Source organism: Dipodomys ordii, unplaced genomic scaffold, assembly GCF_000151885.1.
Source record: "Dipodomys ordii isolate 6190 unplaced genomic scaffold, Dord_2.0 Scaffold128, whole genome shotgun sequence".
NCBI classification, from domain to species: Eukaryota; Metazoa; Chordata; class Mammalia; order Rodentia; family Heteromyidae; genus Dipodomys; species Dipodomys ordii.
In genome coordinates, this window is record NW_012267344.1 from 4214 (window position 1) to 25242 (window position 21029).

A 21029-nucleotide genomic window follows, 5' to 3' on the forward strand; every position below is an offset into this window, starting at 1 on the left:
CTCTGGGCCTGGGCACTGTCTCTCAGCTCTTCAGCTCAAGGCTAGCTCTCTACCACTTGAGCCACAGCGCCACTTCTGGCTTTTTCTGCTTATGTGATGCTGAGGAATCGAACCCAGGGCCTCATGCATGCAAGGCAAGCACTCTACCACTGAGCCACCTTCCCAGCCCCGTCTTTTTCTATTTCTAAGGCATTAGAAATTAAATGACTTGAACTTCCATGGACACATTTTGATTCTCTGTGCTATAGACAGGTTCCATAGTTATGACGCTTCTGTTCTTATAGTCATATTTCTTTTTTTCTTTTTTCCTTCTTTTTTTTTTTGCCAGTCCTCAGGCTTGAACGCAGGGCCTGGGCACTGTCCCTGAGTCTCTCTGTATTCAAGGCTTGCGATTTACCACTTGAGCCACAGCACTACTTCCAGCCTTTTCTGAGTAGCTTGTTGGAGATCAGAGTCTAATGGACTTTCCTGCCCGGGCTGGCTTTGAACTGGGATCCTCCAGATCTTAGCCTCCTGAGTAGCTAGGATGACAGGTATTAGCCACTGGCACCTGGCTTGGGTCTTCTTTTATATATCAGCACAGGGTTTGGGTAAGGCTTTCAGATCCTCTGCTCATACTTTCAGAACATGGAGTTGTACACCACTAAGTTGATTAAAAGACCCACAGGTGTGGTGGTTTATACCTAGAATCCTATTTAGGATTCTGAGGAGGAAGAATTAAGAGTTTAAAGTACTCTGGCCTACATAGCAAAACCCTGTCTCAAACAAACAAACAAAAAAGATCAACTTGTTACTGGTGAGCCTGTGGCAACTTGCCAGTCTCTGTGCTTAACATTTTATATTTATTCTATTTAATCCCCAAGTATGATGAAGAAATGGCTGGTATTTAAATCCTCACAAATCTCCTCTACAGTAGGTAGCATCAAATATCTGTCTAGAATGCCATGCTGCCTTTCAGGGAAAAATGGGTGACATTTGATATTTTAGGACATTTATCTCAGAGCAAACTTTCGTATGCATTCTTTATCATTTTTCTTTTATCAGCTTGGAATTTTAGCCAAGAGATTTTTTTTTCCTTTGGGTCAGTCGTGGGGCTTGAACTCTGGGCCTGGGTGCTGTCCTTCATCTCTTCAGCTCAAAGCTAGTACTCTACCACTTGAGGCACAGTGCCACTTCCGGTTTTCTAAGTGGTTCATTGGAGATGAGTATCATAGACTTTCCTGTCTGAGCTTGCTTTGAACCATGATCCTCAGATCTCAGCCTCCTGAGTAGCTAGGATTACAGGCATGAGCCATCAAAGCCTAGCTTAGTTGTGGGGTTTGAACTCAGGGCCTGGGTGCTGTCCCTGAGCTCTTTTGCTCAAGGCTAGTAGTGCTCTACCATTTGAATCAGAACACCATGTATGGTTTTCTGGTGGTTAATTGGACATGAGTCTCACAGACTTTCCAGCCTCCTGAGTAGTTAGGAATACAGGTGTAAGCCTCTGGAGCCTGGCTGTGATTTTTTTCTGTGTGTTTGTGTTGATGCAGTACTACATGTTTCTTTTGCTCTCTAGCTCCAATCCCTGCAGTCTGAACTCCAGTTTAAAGATGCAGAAATGAATGAATTAAGGACAAAACTTCAAAATAGTGAACGAGCAAATAAATTGGCTTCTCCCTCCATTTCCCATGTCAGGTAAGAATGGAGCAGTTTTACATTGGTTTACAAAATGTCCACATAAGCCAGGCACTGGTGGCTCATGCTTATAATCCTAGTTACTCAGGAGGCTGAGATCTGAGGATTGTGATTCAAAGCCAGCCTGAGTAGGAAAATCCATGAGACTCTTACCTTCAATTAACTGCCAAAAATGCCAGAAGTAGAGCTGTGGCTCAAGTGGTAGAGTGCTAATCTTGAGTAAAAGAAACTTAGGGACAGTGCTCAACTCCTGATTTCAAGCCCCGGGACTGCTCAAAAAAAAAAAAAAAAAAAAAAAGTCTGCATAATAACGCTTGTCAGGCTGGTCTTCAATGAAAGCCATCTAGACTCTACCACCTGGATAGAGTTTTTCTTTATACAGATTCCAAGATTGTTTGGATGAGGCCAAAGTTCTCTAAAAGTACTATCTGCTTTGCTGGGCACCAGTGGCTCAAGTGGTAGAGTGCTAGCATTGAGATGAAGAGCTGAGGGACAGCACCCAGGCCCAGAGTTCAAGCCCCACAACCGACAATAAAAAGAAAGAAATTTAAGGGGCTGGGAATGTAGCTTAGTGGTAGAGTGCTCGCCTAGCATGCATGAAGCCCTGGGTTCCATTCCCTAGTACCACATAAATAGAAAAGGCCAGAAGTAGCTGAGTGCAAGCCTTGAGCAAAAGAAGCCCAGGGACAGTGATCAGGCCTTGAGTTCAAGCCCCAGGACTGACACAAATAAATAAACATAATTCCTTCAGCCTAGACAGCTGAAACGATAATTGCCAAATTTTAGGGATAGATCAGCCTAACATTTTTATGTAATTTGTTTATTACAACAGGTTATTGCCTAAGTATAAGTGTATTTCAGACCTATTTAGCATATTTTCTGCTCATTGGCTTCCCTGAGATTTTTCTCTAACAGCTCCTCCTCTTGCTATAAAATGGCTCTAACCCAAGCCAGGCACCAGTGGCTCATACCTGTCATCCTAGCTAGTCAGGAGGCTAAGATCTGAGGATCGTGGTTCAAAGCCAGCCCAGGCAGGAAAAGTCTGTGAGACTCTTATCTCCAATAAACCACCAGAAAACCGGAAGTGGCCCTGTGGCTCAAGTGGTAGAGCACTAGCCCTGAGCTGAAGAGCTCAGAGACATCACCCAGTCCCAGAGTTCAAGTCCCATGACTAACCAAATATAAAAAGGCTCAGCCTATTAATGGTCTGTGCTATGCTGTGCATTCTTCTACCTCAGCAATTTGGCACTGCAGGTGTCAGTCTTAATATCTGAACTGTGGTAGGGCTTTTTGGCTCATAGTGGTCAGGGTGGTTTTGTTTGTTTGTTTGTTTTGCCAGTCCTGGGGCTTAAACTCAGCTTGGGCACTGTCCCTGAGCTTCTTTTTGCTAAAGGCTAGCACTCTACCACTTGAGCCACAGTAGCACTTTTGGCTTTTTCTGCTTATGTGGTACTGAGGAAGTAAACCCAGGGCTTCATGCACGCTAGGCAAGCACTCTACCAGTGGCCACCTTCCCAGCCCAGTCAGGATGTGAAATGGAAATTCTTTTGCCAGGTAAGTCAGAAGAGCTAAGGAAAGTCTGTCCTCAAATATCAATTACATGGAAGGCCCCAGGGTTGTATAATCAGATCAGAGGCTAAATCAGATCGGCTTCTAAAGACATTAGTGCTAAGGAGCTTGCTTAACTTTCACACATTATCTCTCTCTCATAGTGGGGCTTGAACCCAGGCTCTTATTCATGCTAAATAAGTACTCATGCACATTTTTTTTTCCTTTTTGTGTCAGTTGTGGGGCTTGAACTCAAGGCCAGGGCGATGTCCCTGAGCCTTTTGTTGTTGTTGTTGTTGGCTGTGGGGCTTGAATTCTAGGCCTGGGCGCTGTCCCTGAGCTCTTCAGCTCAAGGCTGGTGCTCTACCACTTGAGATAAGAGTCTCATGGCTTTTCCTGCCTGGGCTGGCTTTGAACTGTGATCTTCATATCTCAGCCTCCTGAGTAGCTAGGATTACAGACGTGAGCCACTGGCGCTTGGCATCAGACTCTTATTTCCAGTAAACCACCAGAAAACCAGAAGTGGCGCTGTGGTTCAAGTGGTAGAGTGCTTGCCTTGAGCTGAAGAGTTGATGGACAGCGCCCCAGGCCCAGAGTTCAAGCCCCATGACTGACAAAAAAAAAAAGAATAAAATCCTTTGGGTCAACATACTCACACATGAAAAGTTCAAATTTTGTTGGAAGTTTTATAACTCAATATTTTAAGTGGGGTTAGCCAAATTCTGACTGGGATTTCATGGCTAACTTGTTCCAGTCCTAGGAAAAACCCTTCTGTGGTAGTAAAGCCAGAAGCATGTTCGCCACAGTTTGGAAGAACACCTTTTCCTACAAAGGAGTCTTTTAATGCCAACATGTCTATTCCTCATCAATGCCAAACAGAGCAAAGATACAAATCTGTGAGCAGACAGGGTAAGTCAAGACTAATTGATTGCCAGGTAACAGATTGTTGGGGCTTCAAAACAACCATCCTTATTTATTTTCTCCCCATTTCTATGGGTCAGTCGTCACAGGGGTCAATGGGGTACAGCTTATCTGTTCCCAGCTTATGGGGCAATCCTAGAAATCTGGCGGCTGGAGGATCTGTTTCCAGGTGACTCATTCACATGGCTGAGGACTTACTTCTTCTAGAAAGATCATCTACCAGTAGTTGTTTACACAGTGAGATTGTGCTCTGCTCATTTAATCTTAGAATTTGGGGGCTGAGAATGTGGCTTAGTGGTAGAGTGCTTACCTAGCATGCATGAAGCCCTGGGTTCAGTTCTACAGTACCATATACCCAGAAAAGGCCGGGAGTGGAGCTGTGGCTCAAGTGGTAGAGTGCTAGCCTTGAGCAAAAAGAAGTTCAGGGACAGTGCCCACGCCCTGAGTTCAAGCCCCAGGACTGATAAAAAATAAATACATAATTTACATATATCAACTCTTCCTGCCCTCAACCTTTTCAAATCATTGATCAGCAAAACCACTCTTGAGAAAACTGGGCTCACATTATTGGTGTTGAATAACTCCAAGCAATAGAACCCATCGGCCTAGATGTGAGTCCCAACTTACCAGCTTTCTCTGAACTGGGCCAGTTTCCTAAGCTCCGTGCCTCAGTTTCCCACCATGTAAAACAGCTAAGGATAACACTGCTCTGAAACAAATGAACTCCTGTGTAAATCTTTCACCATAGGGTTTAGCACCTGCTCAGCTCTATATAGAATGTTAGTGGTTACTGGTTGTTGTTTTTTTTTTTTTTTTTTACATTTGAAATAAGACAAGCAGCTTAATCTTCTTTCTCTTTCTTTGTGAATTTCTATCTTACATGAACAAAGGCAAAAGATGTGAGAGAAAGCTGGTGTTAGTGACTCACACCCATCATCCTAGCTACTCAGAAGGCTGAGATCTGAGGATCATGGTTCAAAGTCAGCCTAGACAGGAAAGTCTGTGAGACTCTTACCTCCAATAAATTACAAAACCAAAACTAAAAACTGGAAGTGGAGATGTGGCTCAAAGTGGTAGAGTGCTAGCCTTGAGCACAGAAACTCAGGGACAGTGCCCAAGCCCTGAGTTTAAGGACACACACACACACACAAATATGAAGATGTGAGGGATCTTGAGCTTTTGGCTCTGGTTTTGATCCAAGGTTGAAGACAAACCTGTGTTATGAAAGTCATTACCTTACCTATAAGCATCTGATAAGTGAGTACTTTTGTGCTCAGCTTGATTTACATTTTATTGGTTTCAGATAAGACCCAGGGTCTGAGAATGGACCCCATAAAGCTAGAAGCACAGCAGGAAAGACTTGCTGACAGCTTGTTGCAGAGATCAAACATTCAAGGTAGCAGAATCCCTGCTTTCCCCCCTGCAGGGGCCTGCATAGCTCCCCATTTGCCCTCTGTGTTGGGCAGAGTTGCCCTGCAGAAATGCTTAACCTCTGAGGACCCTTCCCAACCCCCCCAGCCCCCACTCCCCACTTCTGTCCAGGCAGTCATTCAGGATCCAGGCAAATAGGAGTCTGATTGAATGGAAGACTATAAAATGGAAAGAGCCCATGAGCATTGTGTTTTACAACTGTAGTCCCCACTTCTCAGGAGTAGAGATGGGTGAATCACTGGAGCCCAGGAAGCTAGAACAGGCAATGTAGTGAGACTCCACCCCTAAACAAATACCCTAATTAGGGCTGGGAAGGTGGCTTAGTGGTAGAATGTTTCCCTGAGCATGCATGAAGCCCTGGGTTGATTCCTAAGTACTACATTAACAGAAAAAGCCAGAAGTGGCACTGTGGCTCAAATGGTAGAGTGCTAGTCCTGAGCAAAAGAAGCTCAGGGACAGTGTCCAGGCCCTGAGTTCACCATGCCCCAGGACTGGCCATTTAAAAAAAAAAAAAAGTACCTAATTTAAAAAGGAAGTAAGGTTCCAGTGGCTCATGCCTGTAATTGTAGCTTACTCAGGAGGCTGAGATTTTGGAAAGTCAGTGACATTCTTATCTCTAGTTAACAACCCAAAAAGCTGAAAGTATGGTTGTGGCTTAAGTGGTAGAGCTCCAGCCTTGAGTGAAAAAGCTAAGGGACAGTCTCCGGGCCCTGAGTTCAAGTCCCTATACTGACACACACACACACATATACATACAAAGGTAGATCCTAGAGCTTTTGCAACCCTAGACATCTTAACCTAAGCTACTACTTAGTAGTAGCTTAGGAAACAGCTGCCATCTGAAGAACCTACACTTTTTTTTCCTTCTGAGACTGTAGAAAAGGTCTCCTTAAGCCAGGTGCCAGTGGTTCACACCTGTAATTCTAGCTACTCAGGAGGCTGAGATCTGAGCATCATGGTTCAAAGCCAGCCGGGGCAGGAAAGTCCATGAGACTCTTCTCTCCAGTGAACAATCAGAATTGGTGCTGTGGGGCTGGGAAGGTGGCTCAGTGGTAGATTGCTTGCCTTGCATGCATGAGGCCCTGAGTTCGATTCCTCAGCACCACATAAGCAGAAAAGGCCAGAAGTGGCGCTGTGGCTCAAGTGGTAGAGCACTGGCCTTGAGCTGAAGAGCTGAGGGACAGCGCCCAGGCCCAGCGTTCAGACCTCACAACCGAGAAAAAAAAGAAAGAAAGAAAAGGTTTCCTTAGCCAGGTATATTGGTGCATATCTGGAATCCCAGCACTCAGGAGGCTAAGGCAGAAGGATCTCAAGTTCAAGACCAGCCAGAGTTACAAATAAGATCAAGGCCAGCCTGGGATACATAACAGGACCCTGTCTCAAAAAAAAAAAAAAAATCAAAAACTAGGGGAAAAATGAAAAGATCTCCTATGTCAGAACCTTCTAGAATCACCTTGTTTTCTGCAGGTTCCATTTTGATAAACCTGCTCCTGAAGCAGCCTTTGGTCCCAGGATCCTCCTTAGGTCTTTGCTACCTCTTGAGCAGTTGTTCAGAGACTCCCACTGGCACCTTCATGAAGCCACCAGGGCTTGGCAAGTAAGCATAAGACAGACTCCTGAAACGCTTGTCTGGGGGTTGGGAAGGTGGCTTAGTGGTAGAATGCGTGCCTAGCATGCATGAAGCCCTGGGTTCGATTCCTCAGCACCACATACACAGAAAAAGCCGGACGTGGCATAGTGGCTCAAGTCGTAGAGCGCTAGCCTTGAGCACAAAAGCTCAGGGACAGCGCCCAGGCCCTGAGTTCAAGCCCCAGCATGTGCACATTCAATCAACCAACCAATCAATCAATCCATCAATCAATCAATGCTTGTTTGGGTAGGAGTTTCCTGGAGGTTTCCTGGTTAATTTCCCTAACCTGTTGGGCAGTGAAGGGAGTGAGTGAAAGGTGAATGGAGAATTTGCCAGGCAGGCAGTTTGGAGATTTTGACCTTTTTTTTGGCCAGTCCTGGGGCTTGAACTCAGGGCCTACACACTGTCCCTGAGCTGCTTTTTGCTCCCTCTCCCACTTGAGCCACAACGCCACTTCCGACTTTTTTCTGTGAATGTGGTGCTGAGGAATCGAACCTGGGGCTTCATGCATGCTAAAGCAAGCACTCTACCACCGAGCCACCTGCCCAGCCAGCCTTTGACCTTTTTCTGTTTTCTTTCATTACCAGTACCCTGGCCAGGATCTCAGGCCTCAGGACCCCTGGGGGCCCCAGTGGGTCCTTTTCTCCCTCTATCCTGAGAGAGGCCCAGAGTCTAGCCTTCGCTGGATTGAATCTAATTGCCAGAAACGAAGACTCCCCAGATGACAGCTCAGCCGAGGAAAGCCAAAGGGCCTTTCCACTCTGCCAACTGCCAGGCGCCATCTACCTCCTGCCCCTGGTGCATTTCTTCCTCACTTTGCACTGCCAGGCATTGCAGGATGTAGCAGCGGCTAGGAGGAGCGGGGTGCCTGGAGATTCTCCGACACGTGTCCCTTGTGCAAGGAGTTCGGGTGGAGAGGCCAGCCCCGAGGACTTGATGGGCAGCGTGGAAGGCTTGTGTGTGGTCTCCCTGAGCATCCTCCACCATCTCGTGTGCCACAGCCGCGCCGTCGTCTGTCTGTTACTCTCAGGAATGGGGGAAGGAAACGGGAGTTGGGTTCACAGACTGAGCTGTGCAGATATGACCTCAGCCCCCAGGGGGTCAGCCGACCACTCAGGACAGCACCCACTCTTGAAGATCCTTCTCCACCTGGTGACCTTCTCCTCCACACCAGCAGGTTCCTTGCAAGTCAGTGTCCTGAGCAAGTGTCTCAAGGTTTTGGTGAAATTAGCCGAAAACGCTTCCTCTGATTGCTTACCCAGGTACAAAGTAGCATAAGAGGCAGGGATTAGACATGTGCATCCTCCTGATCCCTTGCGGTGTAATGCCTGGGTATTAATAATTATGTAATAATTATATAACTTACAAAAGGTATTAGAGGGCTGGGAATGTGGCATAGTGCTAGAGTGTTTGCCCAGCACGCATGAAGCCCTGGGTTCAATTCCTCAGTACCCCATACACAGAAAAATCCGGAAGTGGTGCTGTGGCTCAAGTGGTAAAGTGCTAGCCTTGAGCAAAAGCAGCTCAGGGACAGCGCCCAGGCCCTGAGTTCAAGCCCCAGGACTGGCAAAACAAAACAAATCAATTCCCCCCCAAAAAAACATATATATATACACATATATATATGTCAAAATAGCCTGCTATCTCTTCTGTGTGTCTTTGCCCACCTAGAATTTGGTTTGGTTTTTTTGAGTAGGGTCTCACAATGTAGCTCAGGTTGGTCTTAAACTTGGGGATCCTCCTGTTTCTTCTCCTGAATGCAGAGATTATGACTCTTTTTTTTGGGGGGGGGTCCGGTCGTGGGGACTGAACTCTGGGCTTGGGTGCTGTCCCTCAGCTCTTCAGCTCAAGGCTAGCGCTCTACCACTTGAGCCACAGCACCACTTCCGGCTTTTTTCTTTTTGCTTATGTGGTGCTGAGGAATCGAACCCAGGGCCTCAGGCATGCAAGGCAAGTGCTCTACCACTGAGCCACCTTCCCAGCCCGATTATGACTCTTTTGACCAGCCCAACTGTAGACCTACTGTGTGGCCTTGAAGATCTAAGCATGGTGAGGGCTTTTTTGAGCCAATATTACCTCATCACCAGCATTCACTGCAGTATAATTTAGAATTCATTTACTTTCTATTTGGGACCTACCCATAAAATTTACTTAAAAAGAAGGTCTTAACTGGTGCTGGTGGCTCACACCTGTCATCCTAGCTACTCAGGAGGCTGAGATCTGAGGATCCTAGTTTGAGGCCAGTCCCAGCAGGAAAGTCCGTCCATTTGACATACTTTCAGTAAAGTACTAAAAAGCAAAAGTGGAGCTGTGGTTCAAATAGTAGAGTTCTAGGTAGAGGAAAAAGGGGGGGGGGGGATTCAGAGATACTGCCCAGGTCCTGAGTTCACGCCCCCTCCCCCCCCCAAAAAAATAGGTTACCTTATTTTGCAATGGTGGCAGGATCTAATGAGGGTCTTGTTATCTCTTAAACCTCAGCCATCCTGCACATATTCCCAAGATTGCTTCAGGCAGTGATCAGAGCAGCATTTGAACCCAGGTCTGACTGAGCCAAATCTCTCCATCTGGGGATTGTCTCCTCTCTTGCCTCTTTCAGATTACAATGTGTGTTACCAGTGCTGCCACCCTGCCTCAGCCCCCAGACGCCTTTGCCTTGTGTGCTGCTGGCCGTTGAGCTGCTCTCCCAGATTGCAGACAGTGACGGCCTCGTGCAACAGTTCTGTTCCCATTCTGGTAATATAATCTGCTGGGAGTGTAGCATAGTGGTAGAGTGCTCGCCTAGCATGCATGAAGCCCTGGGTTCGACTCCTTCAGTACCACATCCACAGCAAAGGCTGGAAGTGGTGCTAGCCTTGAGCAAAAGAAGCTCAGGGACAGTGCCTAGGCCCTGAGTTCAAGCCCCAGGACTGGCTAATCATCATCATCATCATCTGGGCCTCTTGACTGTTTCTTCTGAGGGAGGGAGGAAAGGGCTGGAGCAGGACCTGGTTCAGAGCTTCCCCAGGGCCTCTGCAGCTTGTACCCCAAAGCTTTGGATTGGAAGAGGGACGCTGCTTACGGGGGTGCTGTCCTTTTCAGACCGCTGTCTTCTACTGCTACTGTACTCATACATTACCTCAAAGCCTGACAAAGCTGCCTCACAGACACAGTGGCTTCAGTTGGAACAAGAGGTAAAAATAGGGGCTGGGAAGGTGGCTCAGTGGAAGAGTGCTCGCCTAGCATGCATGAGGCCCTGGGTTCGATTCCTCAGTACCACAAAAACAGAAAAAGCTGTTAGTGGTGCTAAAGAGCTAGCCTGGAGCAAAAAGAAGCTCAGGGACAGTGCCCAGGCCCTGAGTTCAAGCCCCAGTACTGGTTTAAAAAAAAAGAAAAAAGTAAAAATATCTAATAGTGAGGTCCAGATGCTCACACCTGTAATTCTAGCTACTCAAGAGGCTGTGATGGGAAGATCACAGTTGGTAGTTACCCTGGGCAAGAAAGTGTGAGACTTATCACCAAAAACAAACTGAAAACAGCAATGAAGGTATGGCTTAAGTTCTAGAGTGCTAGCCTTGAGGGGAAAAAAAAAAAAAGCTCAGGGCCAGCAGCCAGATCCTAAGTTCAAATCCAAGGTCTGGCACAAACCCAAATCCAACACATTCAAGATACTTGTATACTGTTTCTTCAGAACGCGTCTTTCTCTTCTCTCTCTGGAGGAGAATGGGGCTGGGAGGAGATCTAATATGAATTAACCAAGCAGCTACAGAGCTGAAAGTTGGGGTGGGGGGGTTCCCCCCCCACAGATGCAAGTCCAAGATTGTCTTGTGACTTAGCATTGGACATCTAGTTCTGTCCTGGCTTTTTTTTTGTGGGGGGGGGGAGAAGGGGCGCGGGAGGGTCCCTCATGGCTAGAGGTGGATGTCATAAGTAAGGTTTGTGCTGGTTCCGAGTCACGTGACCACTTCTCGGGACCCTATTGGTGCAGAAAGCCTGAGAAAATACTGGGGGTTTGATCAAACATGATCTGTTCTCCTTCCAGACAGTCTGGCTCTTGGCCAAGCTGGGTATGCAGACCTCTTGCTCCCCTTTTACTGGGTCTGACTGTCAATGCAGTGTGGAGGTAAGTAGCCACAGACCCCCATAGTGGCAGCTCTGTGGGTGCCGAAGGGCCCCCCCCCTAATGAACCACCATGTCCTGTCCCCCTCAGGTGGTCAGAGCTCTGACGGTGGTGCTGCACCGACAGTGGCTGACCGTGCGGAGGACGGGGGCAGCCTTCAAGACTAACCAGCAGAAGCGGACCGTGCGCTGTCTCCGGGACGCTGTGTTGCTGCTACACAGCCTGTCCCAGAAGGACAAGCTGTTTTCTGTGCACTGCGTGGAGGTCCTGCATCAGTATGACCAAGTGATGCCAGGGGTCAGCACGCTTATCCGAGCCCTTCCGGATGTCACCGACTGTGAAGGTAAAGCCAGCCAGGGATTCCCCCTTGCTGCCACCAAAGCTCAGAGCCAGTCAGACTTCCGGACCTTAGCATCAGCCTGCCACCAGGGTCACAATCATGGGGACACGATCATTCCACTCAGGTTCTCTGAACACACTGGGCTGCCGTCCAGTCCTGTCTATTGAGTTGGCCTGGCGGAGCCACGGGTTTTCTAGAAACATCTGGATCTGCAGTGCTTTTGTGATGACTTTGCTCGCAGGAAGTAGCTGAGGGAGCCAGGCCAGGACATGGGACTAGTCACTTCCTGTGGGTGCTGGGGGCGGCGAGGTGGGACGTCCTCTAGGCTCCAGCACCTTGGGGTCTCCCCCCTTTTTTTCCCCCCCACTCAGAGGCAGCCCTGGATGACCTCTGTGCTACTGAGGCAGACATGGAGGACATGGAGATGGATTGTGCCTGAGGGGCCGTGCATCCTGCCACACGGGGGCATCAGTGCGTCGGCTCTCTTCACTTCCTCCCTGCCCTCCCCCCACCCCCACCCCTTCCCTATTAAAAGCTGTGACCAATTCCTGCTGTAAACCCAGCCTTGTCTCAGTCTGATCTGTTTGGGCCTACCCGGAAGGAATAGAACAAGATGAGATCCCACTGAGGCCTGAGTGCTTCTCCCCCCCCCCCCCCCCCACCAACTTCTCTTGGCTGAGCTAAATCTGTCACCATAGCGACTGATCAGCCCGGAAGGCTAGCCCTGCCCTGCCTCTGGAATTGTCCTGAGTCATAACTTTGGGTTGGAGCCACTGGGAAGAAAGCTTTGTGCTGGAGGCAAGGAATGAGCCGGCCTTCAGCCTCAAAACCTGAAAGCCGGGAACTCAACACCATCAAAAGCACCCAGCAGCCCCCTGTCTCTCGGGAAACAAATTCCCATCCCCCCCCCCATGGACTCCCACAGGCCGCAGAACCCCACGTGGCTAATCATGCTAGCCAGGGGTGTGGGAGAGGGGGTGGCCTGGCGGCAGATGGGAGGGGAGGGAGGGGCATCCGGGCAGGAGGGCGGGGCCTCGCTGTAGAGGCTGGCCAGTCAGTTTCATTTCCTGCCACTGCTGTCAGTAGAGGGACGACGCCGGAGTGGATCCAGTCATTGCTATCTGGCCTGCTTGGGTAAGTTGGAACACCCCCTGAGAAGTAGAGCAGGACAGAAAGGCCATGGGCTCCCCTACCCTGGTCTCGGTGGGCACTAGTGGAGGGGCCGAACCCCTAGGGAAAGGCGGGAGCCTCCCCCCCCCCCACATGGGAGAATGCTTGTCCCTTTATGAAAACTACCCCCACTCTTCTCCCACTTCCGGTCCTTAGCCTGGGCACAGGAGCTTGGGGATCTGGCTTTTGCTACATAGATGGTACTAAGGAATCGAACCCAGGGCTTCATGCATGCGAGGCAAACACTCTCCCAACTAAGCCACATTCCCAGTCCCCGCTTTTGATCATCCCATTGGCATTCATGTTCACACCCCCTCCCCACCACTCTGGCCTTAGGTTCATCATGGACAGGCAGGCTTCCCGCCCTGGCCCCATGCAGACCCTCATCTTCTTAGACCTGGAAGCTACTGGCCTGCCTTTCTCCCAGCCCAAGATCACAGAGCTGTGCATGCTGGCTGTCCACAGAAGGGCCCTGGAGAGCACCCCTACTTCCAGGGGACAGCCACCCCCGTTCCCCCGCGTGGTGGACAAACTCTCCCTGTGTGTGGCTCCAGGAAAGGCCTGTAGCCCAGGTGCCAGTGAGATCACCGGCCTGACCACCGCTGATCTGGCAGCACACGGACGACAGCGCTTCGATGACAACCTGGCCACCTTGCTGCTAGCTTTCCTGCGGCGCCAGCCACAGCCCTGGTGCTTTGTGGCGCACAATGGTGATCGCTACGACTTTCCTCTACTCCAAGCAGAGCTGGCTATGCTGGGCGTGGCTGATGCTCTAGACGGCGCTTTCTGTGTGGACAGTATGGCTGCCATGAAGGCCTTGGAACAAGCTAGCAGCCCCGCAGAGCGTGGCCCGAGGAAGAGTTACAGCCTGGGCAGCATCTACACCCGCCTGTATGGACAGGCCCCGACAGACTCCCACATGGCCGAGGGCGATGTGCTAACCCTGCTTAGTATCTGCCAGTGGAAGCCACAGGCCCTGCTGCAATGGGTGGATACTCACTCGAGACCCTTTGGCACCATCAAGCCCATGTATGAGATTCAGCTAAGTCAATCTGCTAGATCAGCCACTGAGCCACTGGCCAAAACCGGAAACAGCAGTCCTAGCAGGAATAAGAGACCCAAAGTTCTTCCTCCAATCAAGGTCTCTGGAGACACATTGGAAGAGGGACTGTTGGTTCCCTTGGGCCTGTTAGCCTTCTTGACCTTGGCAGTGGCCACACTGTATGGGCTTACCCGAGCCACTCCAGAGCAATAGGCCAAGAAGAAAAAGCTGATGAATAAAAAGAGACTCTCAAAACAGCACTGAATAGTCTACTTGCCTTTCCTCCTAGTCTGGGCCTTTACCCCACCACACACTCTCCTATTCAGGGTTTTGGGTTTGGTTTTGTTTTTGCCAGGGCTGGGGCTTGAACTCAGGGCCTGGGCACTGTCCCTGAATTACTTTCACTCAAGGCTAGCACCCTTACCACTTGAGGCCACGATGCCACATCTGGCCTTTTCTGTGTATGTGATAGAGGGATCGAACCCGGGGCTTCATGCATGCTGGGCGAGTACTTTACCACTAAGCCACCTTCCCAGCTCCAAGCGTCTTAGGTTTTTCACGGTATTTATCATCTCTTCTCGCTCTGCAAGCGGAAGAGCAAAGCTCTCAGCCCAAGACGAGGAGAAAAGCCAAGAAATCCAAACCGTCCACACGCAAACTACTCAGCCAAAGACCCCGACCCCGCAGCCAGGGCTCTGAAGAAAAGGGACAGCAGTTCCAAAAACGATTGCGTTTATTTATAAACCAGGATGCAAGAATCTAGACTGTCGGAAACACATGAACGATACAAAGCTAAGACAGCTGGTGAGACATTTTTCAGGACAGGAATCACCGAGGTATTCATGGTGCCTGGGCCAGAGCTTCTACCCAGGCCCTGCACCCCTGCCTAGAGTCAAGACAGTCCTTGAACTCTGTTGTCCCTAGGACAATCTCTAGGCTGTAAGACAGGAGTTGGATGCTTTGTTTTGTGTCAGGCTTGGGGCTTGAACTCAGGGTTTAGGTGCTGTCCCTGAACTTTTGTGCTCAAGGCTGACACTACCACTAGAGCCACAGCCGCACTTCCGGCCTTTTCTGTGTGTGTGGTACTGAGGAATGGAATCCAGGGCTTCATGCATGCTAGGCAAGCACTCTACCACTAAGCCACCTTCCCAGCCCAATGATCCATACATTTTAAAAACAGAAAACAAGGCCAGACACTGCTGGCTCACACCTGTCATCCTAGCTACTCAGGAGGCTGAGATCTGAGCATCCAGCCCGGGCAAGAAAGTCCTTGAGACTCTTCTCTTCAATGAAATCACTAGAAAACCAGAAGTGGTGCTGTGGCTCAAGTGGTAGAGCGCTTAGCCTTGAGCTGAAGAGCTGAGGGACAGCGCCCAGGCCCAGAGTTCAAGCCCCATGACCAAAAAAGAAGCAAAAAAAAAAAAAAAAAAACCAGGCAAAAATGTTTGGCTAAAAGTAAAAACAACACTGCAGGGTAGAAAGCTGAGTGTGTTGGTGGTTATAGCTCCTATTGCTCACCTATAGCAGAGGTCAGGCAAGCAAACTTCCCTGAGGCCAGGACTATGACCCAGAGAGGACACAGGGACAATCCAAAGAGACAGCCATCTGGGTTGGGTGGACCCCTGGCCGGAGGTTTTTGACATAAGGAACTAGCTGACCCCCATTTAAGCATGATCCAGGCTTTTGGGCATAAGGGGACATTTGCCTAAAGCATTGAGCTTCAACTTTCCCTACCTGCCTGCCTCATGGCTCAGATTTAACAAAGAGCACCCCAAATCCTGGGGGGGGGCGGAATATTGGCCTCAAGTAGCAACAGGCCACTCTTCAAACCAGGATATGTGCAAAAGTACTCACAAAAAGAAAACTGTGCTATCCTGGTCACTCTGGGGTGAGTTTGAAAATACCTTCCAGTACCCCCCAATCTCTGAATTTGCTTGTGATTGCAGGAAAGCATTCATTTCAAGTAGAAAAGAAGAAAAAATAATAATAAAAAAAATAATAAAAAGTTTGGTCCTGCCCTATTCGGGCAAGGATTGGTCCGCACCTAGTGAGCATCAGAAGAAGCCACCAATCTAGACAGGGCTCACATCTCACACAGGCCAATGGGGAACCTGCGTATACCACGCACTCACACACATACACCTGCGCAGCATGATGATCATTGAGTGGCAGCCAGAAACGGGAGGGGAATGATCAGGGGGCTGCCTTTGGGGGGTCCATGTAGGCTGGGTTGTAAGGAGGCTGGCTGGTAGGATAGGGCACGGCTGCACCTCCTGAAAGCAGAGAGAACACTGATTGGTGGAGGGCAGGGTGGGCAGGCTAGCAGAAGAAGACAGAGGCCTATTCAATGAGGTACCGTAAGATGGATTCCCTGAGGGACAGGGCAGGCAGAGGCCTGAGGGGGTGAGGGTCAGCAAGGGGAGAGGGGCACCATAGATTCACAGAAGTACTTACCAGCCAAGGTCTCGTGGTAGGCCGGTGGGCCCATAGGCTGGGCTGGGTAGGGGGGTGGATACTGTGCTGGGTAAGGTGCTGTTGGCTGGGGTGGCATAGGCTGGTAGCCTTGGTATGTGGGTCCTGGGTAGCTAGGAGGCACATTTGGGGGCTGAGGGTACGGAGCATGCACCACCGTGGTTGCTGTGGTGGTAGTCACGATGGCTGTGGAGAAAGAATTCCAATCAAGACCTGCTAGTAGACCAGCTCTAGTGACGCATGCCTATAATCCCAGCTACTCAGGAGGCTGAGAGCTGAAGATCAATCACAGTTTACAGCCAACCCAGGCAGGAAAGTTCCAAGAGCCTCTTCTCTCCAATGAATCACAGAAAAAAAGCCAGAAGTGGCACTGTGTCTCAGGTGGTAGAGCGCTAAGCCTTGAGCAAAAGCAACTCAGGGGCAGTGCCTAGGCCTAGGTGTATAGTGGGGAGGGGGTTACCTGCACATAAAGGAGGCACAAAGTAGAACCAGGAGTGGGGATTGGGGGAGGAGGGGGGCTACTTACGACGGGGTCGCCGACACATCTTATACAAACAGCAGCAGGAGCAGGTGAAGCAGACAATAATGGTGACCACAAACAGTACCAAGATGGTCAGGCCAATGGCAATCGTCGCTCCAAACCTGCCAAAGACCCAGTCATGACTCAGGGCTTGGGGGGGACCCAGTAGTCCATCCTACAACTGCACCCCGGGGGGCCCCTCTGGTCCTCAATACGGAGTTTTGGTAGCTCACGCCTGTAATCAAAGCTACTCAAAAGGGCTGGGAAGGTGGCTCAGTGGTAGAGCATGCATGAGGCCCTGGGTTCGATTCCTCAGCACCATATAAACAAAAAAAGCCGGGAGTGGCACTGTGGCAAATGGTAGAGCACTAGCCTTGAGCTGAAGAGCTCAGGGACAGGGCCCAGGCCCAGAGTTCAAGCCCTACAACCGACACACACACACAAGAGACTGAGATCTGAGAATCATAGTTCAATGCCAGCCCAAGGAAGGAAAGTCTTGAGAGCCTTTTATCTCCAATGAGCCCTCCAAAAATAAAGCTGGAAGTGGAACTGTGACTCAAGAGGTAGAATGCTAGATGCTAGCCTTTTTATTTCTCCCTCGCATTCATGGAACTCGAACTCAGAGCCTGAGCACTGTCCCTGATCGCTTTTGCTTAAGGCTTGGAATCTACTACTTTGAGCCACAGCTCCACTTACGGTTTTTGAGTGGTTCATTGGAGATAAGAGTCTGAGGGACTTTTCAGCATGGGCTGGCTTGAAACAGTGATCCTCAGATCTCAGCTTCCTAAGTAGGATGACACGTGTGAACCACTGTCACCAGGCAAACCTTGAGCCAAAAGTTCAAGGGACAGACAGTGCCCAGGCCCTGAGTTCAAGCTCCAAGACAAGCAGGGGAGGGTGGGTAGGGGAAGAAAAGAAAGAAAATGGATTTGTTTGGGGGTGGCTGGTAGTTCATGACTATAATCCCAGCTACTCAGGAGGTTGAGATCTAAGGATCACAGTTCAAAGCCAGCCTGGGCAGAAAGCTCCGTGAGACTCCTATCTCCAATTAACCACTAGAAAACCGGAAGTGGTGCTGTGGCTCAAGCGGTAGAGCGCTCACCTTGAGCTGAAGAGCGCAGGGACAGCGCCTAAGCCCAGAGTTCAAGCCCCACGACCGACAAAAGAAAAAAAAAAAAAGCTAAGGGACAGAGTTCAGGCCCTGAGTTCAAGGCCCCAGTACTGATACCACCATTCCCCCCCTAAAAAGAAAGTCTCCTTTAGGAGACTTGTTAGCTGTTGGGGTCAGAATAGATGTCTGCCTCACCCCACCCCACTACCCCCTCAAAAAAAAAACAGGGCTTCTAGCTCTCAGTAGCTCACCAGCCGCCCCTCACCCCCATCCCCAACCAAAGGACAGACTTGAAGGCTACCTCAAAGTCCACGATCAAAAGCACACAGCAAGCTCCCCCCCCAAACAGGACCTAACACCTCCCAGTAGGTTCACAACAGAACCATAGGACTAAAGAGTCACTGGCCTAAGAGATCGGAAAGACAGATTCAGTGACTAGAAGCTGGGCCAGGCCCAGCTCTGAAGCAAGCTCTCGCTAGCTTCTCCATAGAACATGCATCACCAACTCTCCAGCCTCCCCCTTTTCCTCCACCCACTTCCCCTTTCTTACCCCATCTCAGCCTCCACCTTCACCCAGGAACCTCTGGCACCCCCCAGACTTCCCCTCTTCCCATCAGAAGCCCCAGTCACAATCTCCACCCCTTTCAGAGAAAAGGAAAGCTAATCTCTCCTTGGGTCCTGCCCACGTCTGACGTCAGAGGCAGGAAGGACAAACACACGAACACACACACACACAAGACCAGCAGCCTCTCTCTTAAAGACACAGCCTTAACTGGGTGCCAAGGGCTCCCATCAGCCTCGTGACTCAAACTAATGGGGAAACTGAGTCACAGCTATCCCCCCACCCCCACCCCGTGCTGGGGGCTGTTGGTTTAACAGATATCCAGGAGCCTGGCCAGGAGATAAGGGGCTAATCTACCAAGCTCCTAGGACTAAAGGTGAGATAAATCATCCTTTGAATTGTAGATGCCCAGCTCCACGGGTGGTGTTTATGCATCAATGCTTTGCTAAAGCTTGGTCTCCACCAAACAAGTAGCCTTTATATTTAAAAGCTTGGAGCACGCTATGTTAGGGGCTGCAGATCTTTGTAATTGGCCTTCTATAGAGTGCTACATTAAAGACTCCAGCATTCCAACACTCAGAATGTGGGTTCTCTATTTTCTCATGGCTGCTTTTCTATCTGATTTAAGGTACAATGTACTGCAGCACCACAGCTGAGATCTGAGGATCTTGATTCAAAGCCAGCCCTGGGCAAAAAAATCTGTGAGACTTGGATCTCCCAACAAATTAAAAAAAAAACAAACAAACAAAAAAAAAAAGCTGGGCTATGGTGGCTCAGGTCTGTAATCTGAGCTACTCAGGAGGCTGAGATCTGAGAATCCCAGATCAAAGCTAGCCCAGGCAGAAAAGTCCCCCTTGAAACTCTTATCCCCAATGAACCACTCAAAAACTAGAAGTGACCTCGAGCTCAAGTGGTAGAGTGCTAGCCTTGAATACAAAGTAGCTCCCAGGGACAGCATTCAGGCCCTGAGTTCAAGCCCCAAGACTGGCAAAAAGAAAGAAAGAAAAGAAACAGCATCAGCCGGTGTCAGTGGCACAAGCTTGTTATCCTAGCTACTCAGAAGGAGGCTGAGATCTGAGAATCACCATTTGAAGCCAGCCCAAGTCAGGAAAATCCAAGAGACTGATCTCCAATGACCCAACAAAAAGCTGGAAGTGAAACTCAAGTGGGTAGAGTGCTAGCTTTGAAAAAACATGCTCAGGGACAGCACCCAAATCCTAAATTCAAGCCCTAGGACAGACTGACAGACTCTCTCTCACTCTCTCTCTCTCTCACTCTGTCTCTATCTGTCTCACACACACTCACACACGGTCTGATATCCTCCAGCCTAACACACACACACACACACACACACACAAGGTCTCTCCAATGACCCAACAAAAAGCTGGAAGTGAAACTCAAGTGGGTAGAGTGCTAACTTTGAAAAACATGCTCAGGGACAGCACCCAAATCCTAAATTCAAGCCCTAGGATTGACAGACTCTCTCTCTACACACTACACACACACACACACACACACACACAGACTCTCTCTCTACACACTACACACTACACACACACACACACACACATACACACACACCCTGGGTCTCATATCCTTTAATCTCACCACCCTAACAGACACACACACAAACACACACACACACACACACACCCCGGGTCTCATATCCTTTAATCTCACCATCCTAACAGACACACACACACACACACACACACCCCGGGTCTCATATCCTTTAATCTCACCACCCTAACAGACACGCACACACACGCACGCGCACGCACACACACACACACACACACACACACACACCCTTTAACTCATATACTCTAACAGACCCACACACACACACACACACACACACACACACCCCCTGGGTCTCATATCCTTTAATCTCACCACCCTAACAGACACGCACACACACGCACGCGCACGCACACACACACACACACACACACACACACACACACACACACACACACACACACACACCCTGGGTCTCATATCCTTTAATCTCACCACCCTAACAGACACACACACACACACACACACACACACACACACCCCGTGGGTCTCATATCCTTATAATCTCACCACCCTAACAGACACGCACACACACGCACACCCACACACACACGCGCGCGCGCGCGCACACACACACACCCTGGGTCTCATATCCTTTAATCTCACCACCCTAACAGATCATAGCTTGGAGTCAGTACGAATGAACTGAAGATCTAAGGGACAGCGCCCATGCCCAGAGTTCAGGCCCCATGACCAGACCCCCCCACTCCACACACACACAATATATATATATATAGGCTGGAAGCCGGCTGCTGGTGGTTCACGCCTGTCATCCTAGCTACTCAGGAGGCTGAGATCTGAGGATCACAGCTCCAAGCCAGCCCTGGCAGGAAAGTCCATGAGACTCTTCTCTCCAATGAATCGAAGAAGAAAGAAGAAGAAGAAGGAGGAGGAGGAGGTGGAGTGGGGGAGGGGAGTGGGGGGAGGGAG

The 21029-nt window shown here is 49.7% G+C and overlaps 3 protein-coding genes across 4 annotated transcripts in view; 2 read left to right on the top strand and 1 right to left on the bottom strand.

Moving 5' to 3' along the window:
* The first annotated feature begins 1559 nt into the window (after positions 1 to 1559).
* Positions 1560 to 12151, top strand: LOC105996191 (ATR-interacting protein-like). The gene is made up of 10 exons (XM_013030204.1): positions 1560 to 1674; positions 3977 to 4131; positions 5447 to 5539; positions 7042 to 7171; positions 7792 to 8466; positions 9801 to 9937; positions 10283 to 10374; positions 11223 to 11303; positions 11392 to 11644; positions 12013 to 12151. Exons 1-10 carry the CDS (start codon positions 1598 to 1600, stop codon positions 12078 to 12080), a joined length of 1761 nt encoding a protein of 586 aa, XP_012885658.1. The 5' UTR covers positions 1560 to 1597; the 3' UTR covers positions 12081 to 12151.
* A 535-nt stretch (positions 12152 to 12686) lies between these two features.
* On the top strand, positions 12687 to 14104 carry Trex1 (three prime repair exonuclease 1). Its single transcript, XM_013030268.1, has 2 exons — positions 12687 to 12775; positions 13148 to 14104. The coding sequence occupies exon 2, from the start codon at positions 13155 to 13157 to the stop codon at positions 14064 to 14066; it is 912 nt and encodes a 303-aa protein (XP_012885722.1). The 5' UTR covers positions 12687 to 12775; positions 13148 to 13154; the 3' UTR covers positions 14067 to 14104.
* Positions 14105 to 15242: 1138 nt separating this feature from the next.
* Shisa5 (shisa family member 5) overlaps positions 15243 to 21029 on the bottom strand; it is an 11135-nt gene continuing 5348 nt past the window's right edge. Inside the window, exons 1-4 of one of the 2 annotated variants that reach the window (XM_013030328.1) lie at positions 18507 to 18587; positions 16852 to 16967; positions 16308 to 16511; positions 15243 to 16126 (exon numbers count right to left, since the gene is read on the bottom strand). In XM_013030328.1, the coding sequence (XP_012885782.1) occupies positions 16047 to 16126; positions 16308 to 16511; positions 16852 to 16967; positions 18507 to 18511 (405 nt within the window). In that variant the 5' untranslated portion in view covers positions 18512 to 18587 and the 3' untranslated portion in view covers positions 15243 to 16046. Of the gene's footprint in view, positions 16127 to 16307; positions 16512 to 16851; positions 16968 to 18506; positions 18588 to 21029 lie in introns of those variants that run through there. The other variant, XM_013030327.1, reaches the window with a different exon arrangement.

Coding starts and splice junctions, on each gene's coding strand:
- LOC105996191 (XM_013030204.1), top strand. CDS start 1,598: ATGAATGAATTAAGGACAAAACTTCAAAATAGTGAACGAGCAAATAAA. Junction 8,467..9,800: donor TCCTCTGATTGCTTACCCAG/GTACAAAGTAGC, acceptor TGCCTCTTTCAG/ATTACAATGTGTGTTACCAG. Junction 11,304..11,391: donor ACTGTCAATGCAGTGTGGAG/GTAAGTAGCCAC, acceptor TGTCCCCCTCAG/GTGGTCAGAGCTCTGACGGT.
- Trex1 (XM_013030268.1), top strand. CDS start 13,155: ATGGACAGGCAGGCTTCCCGCCCTGGCCCCATGCAGACCCTCATCTTC.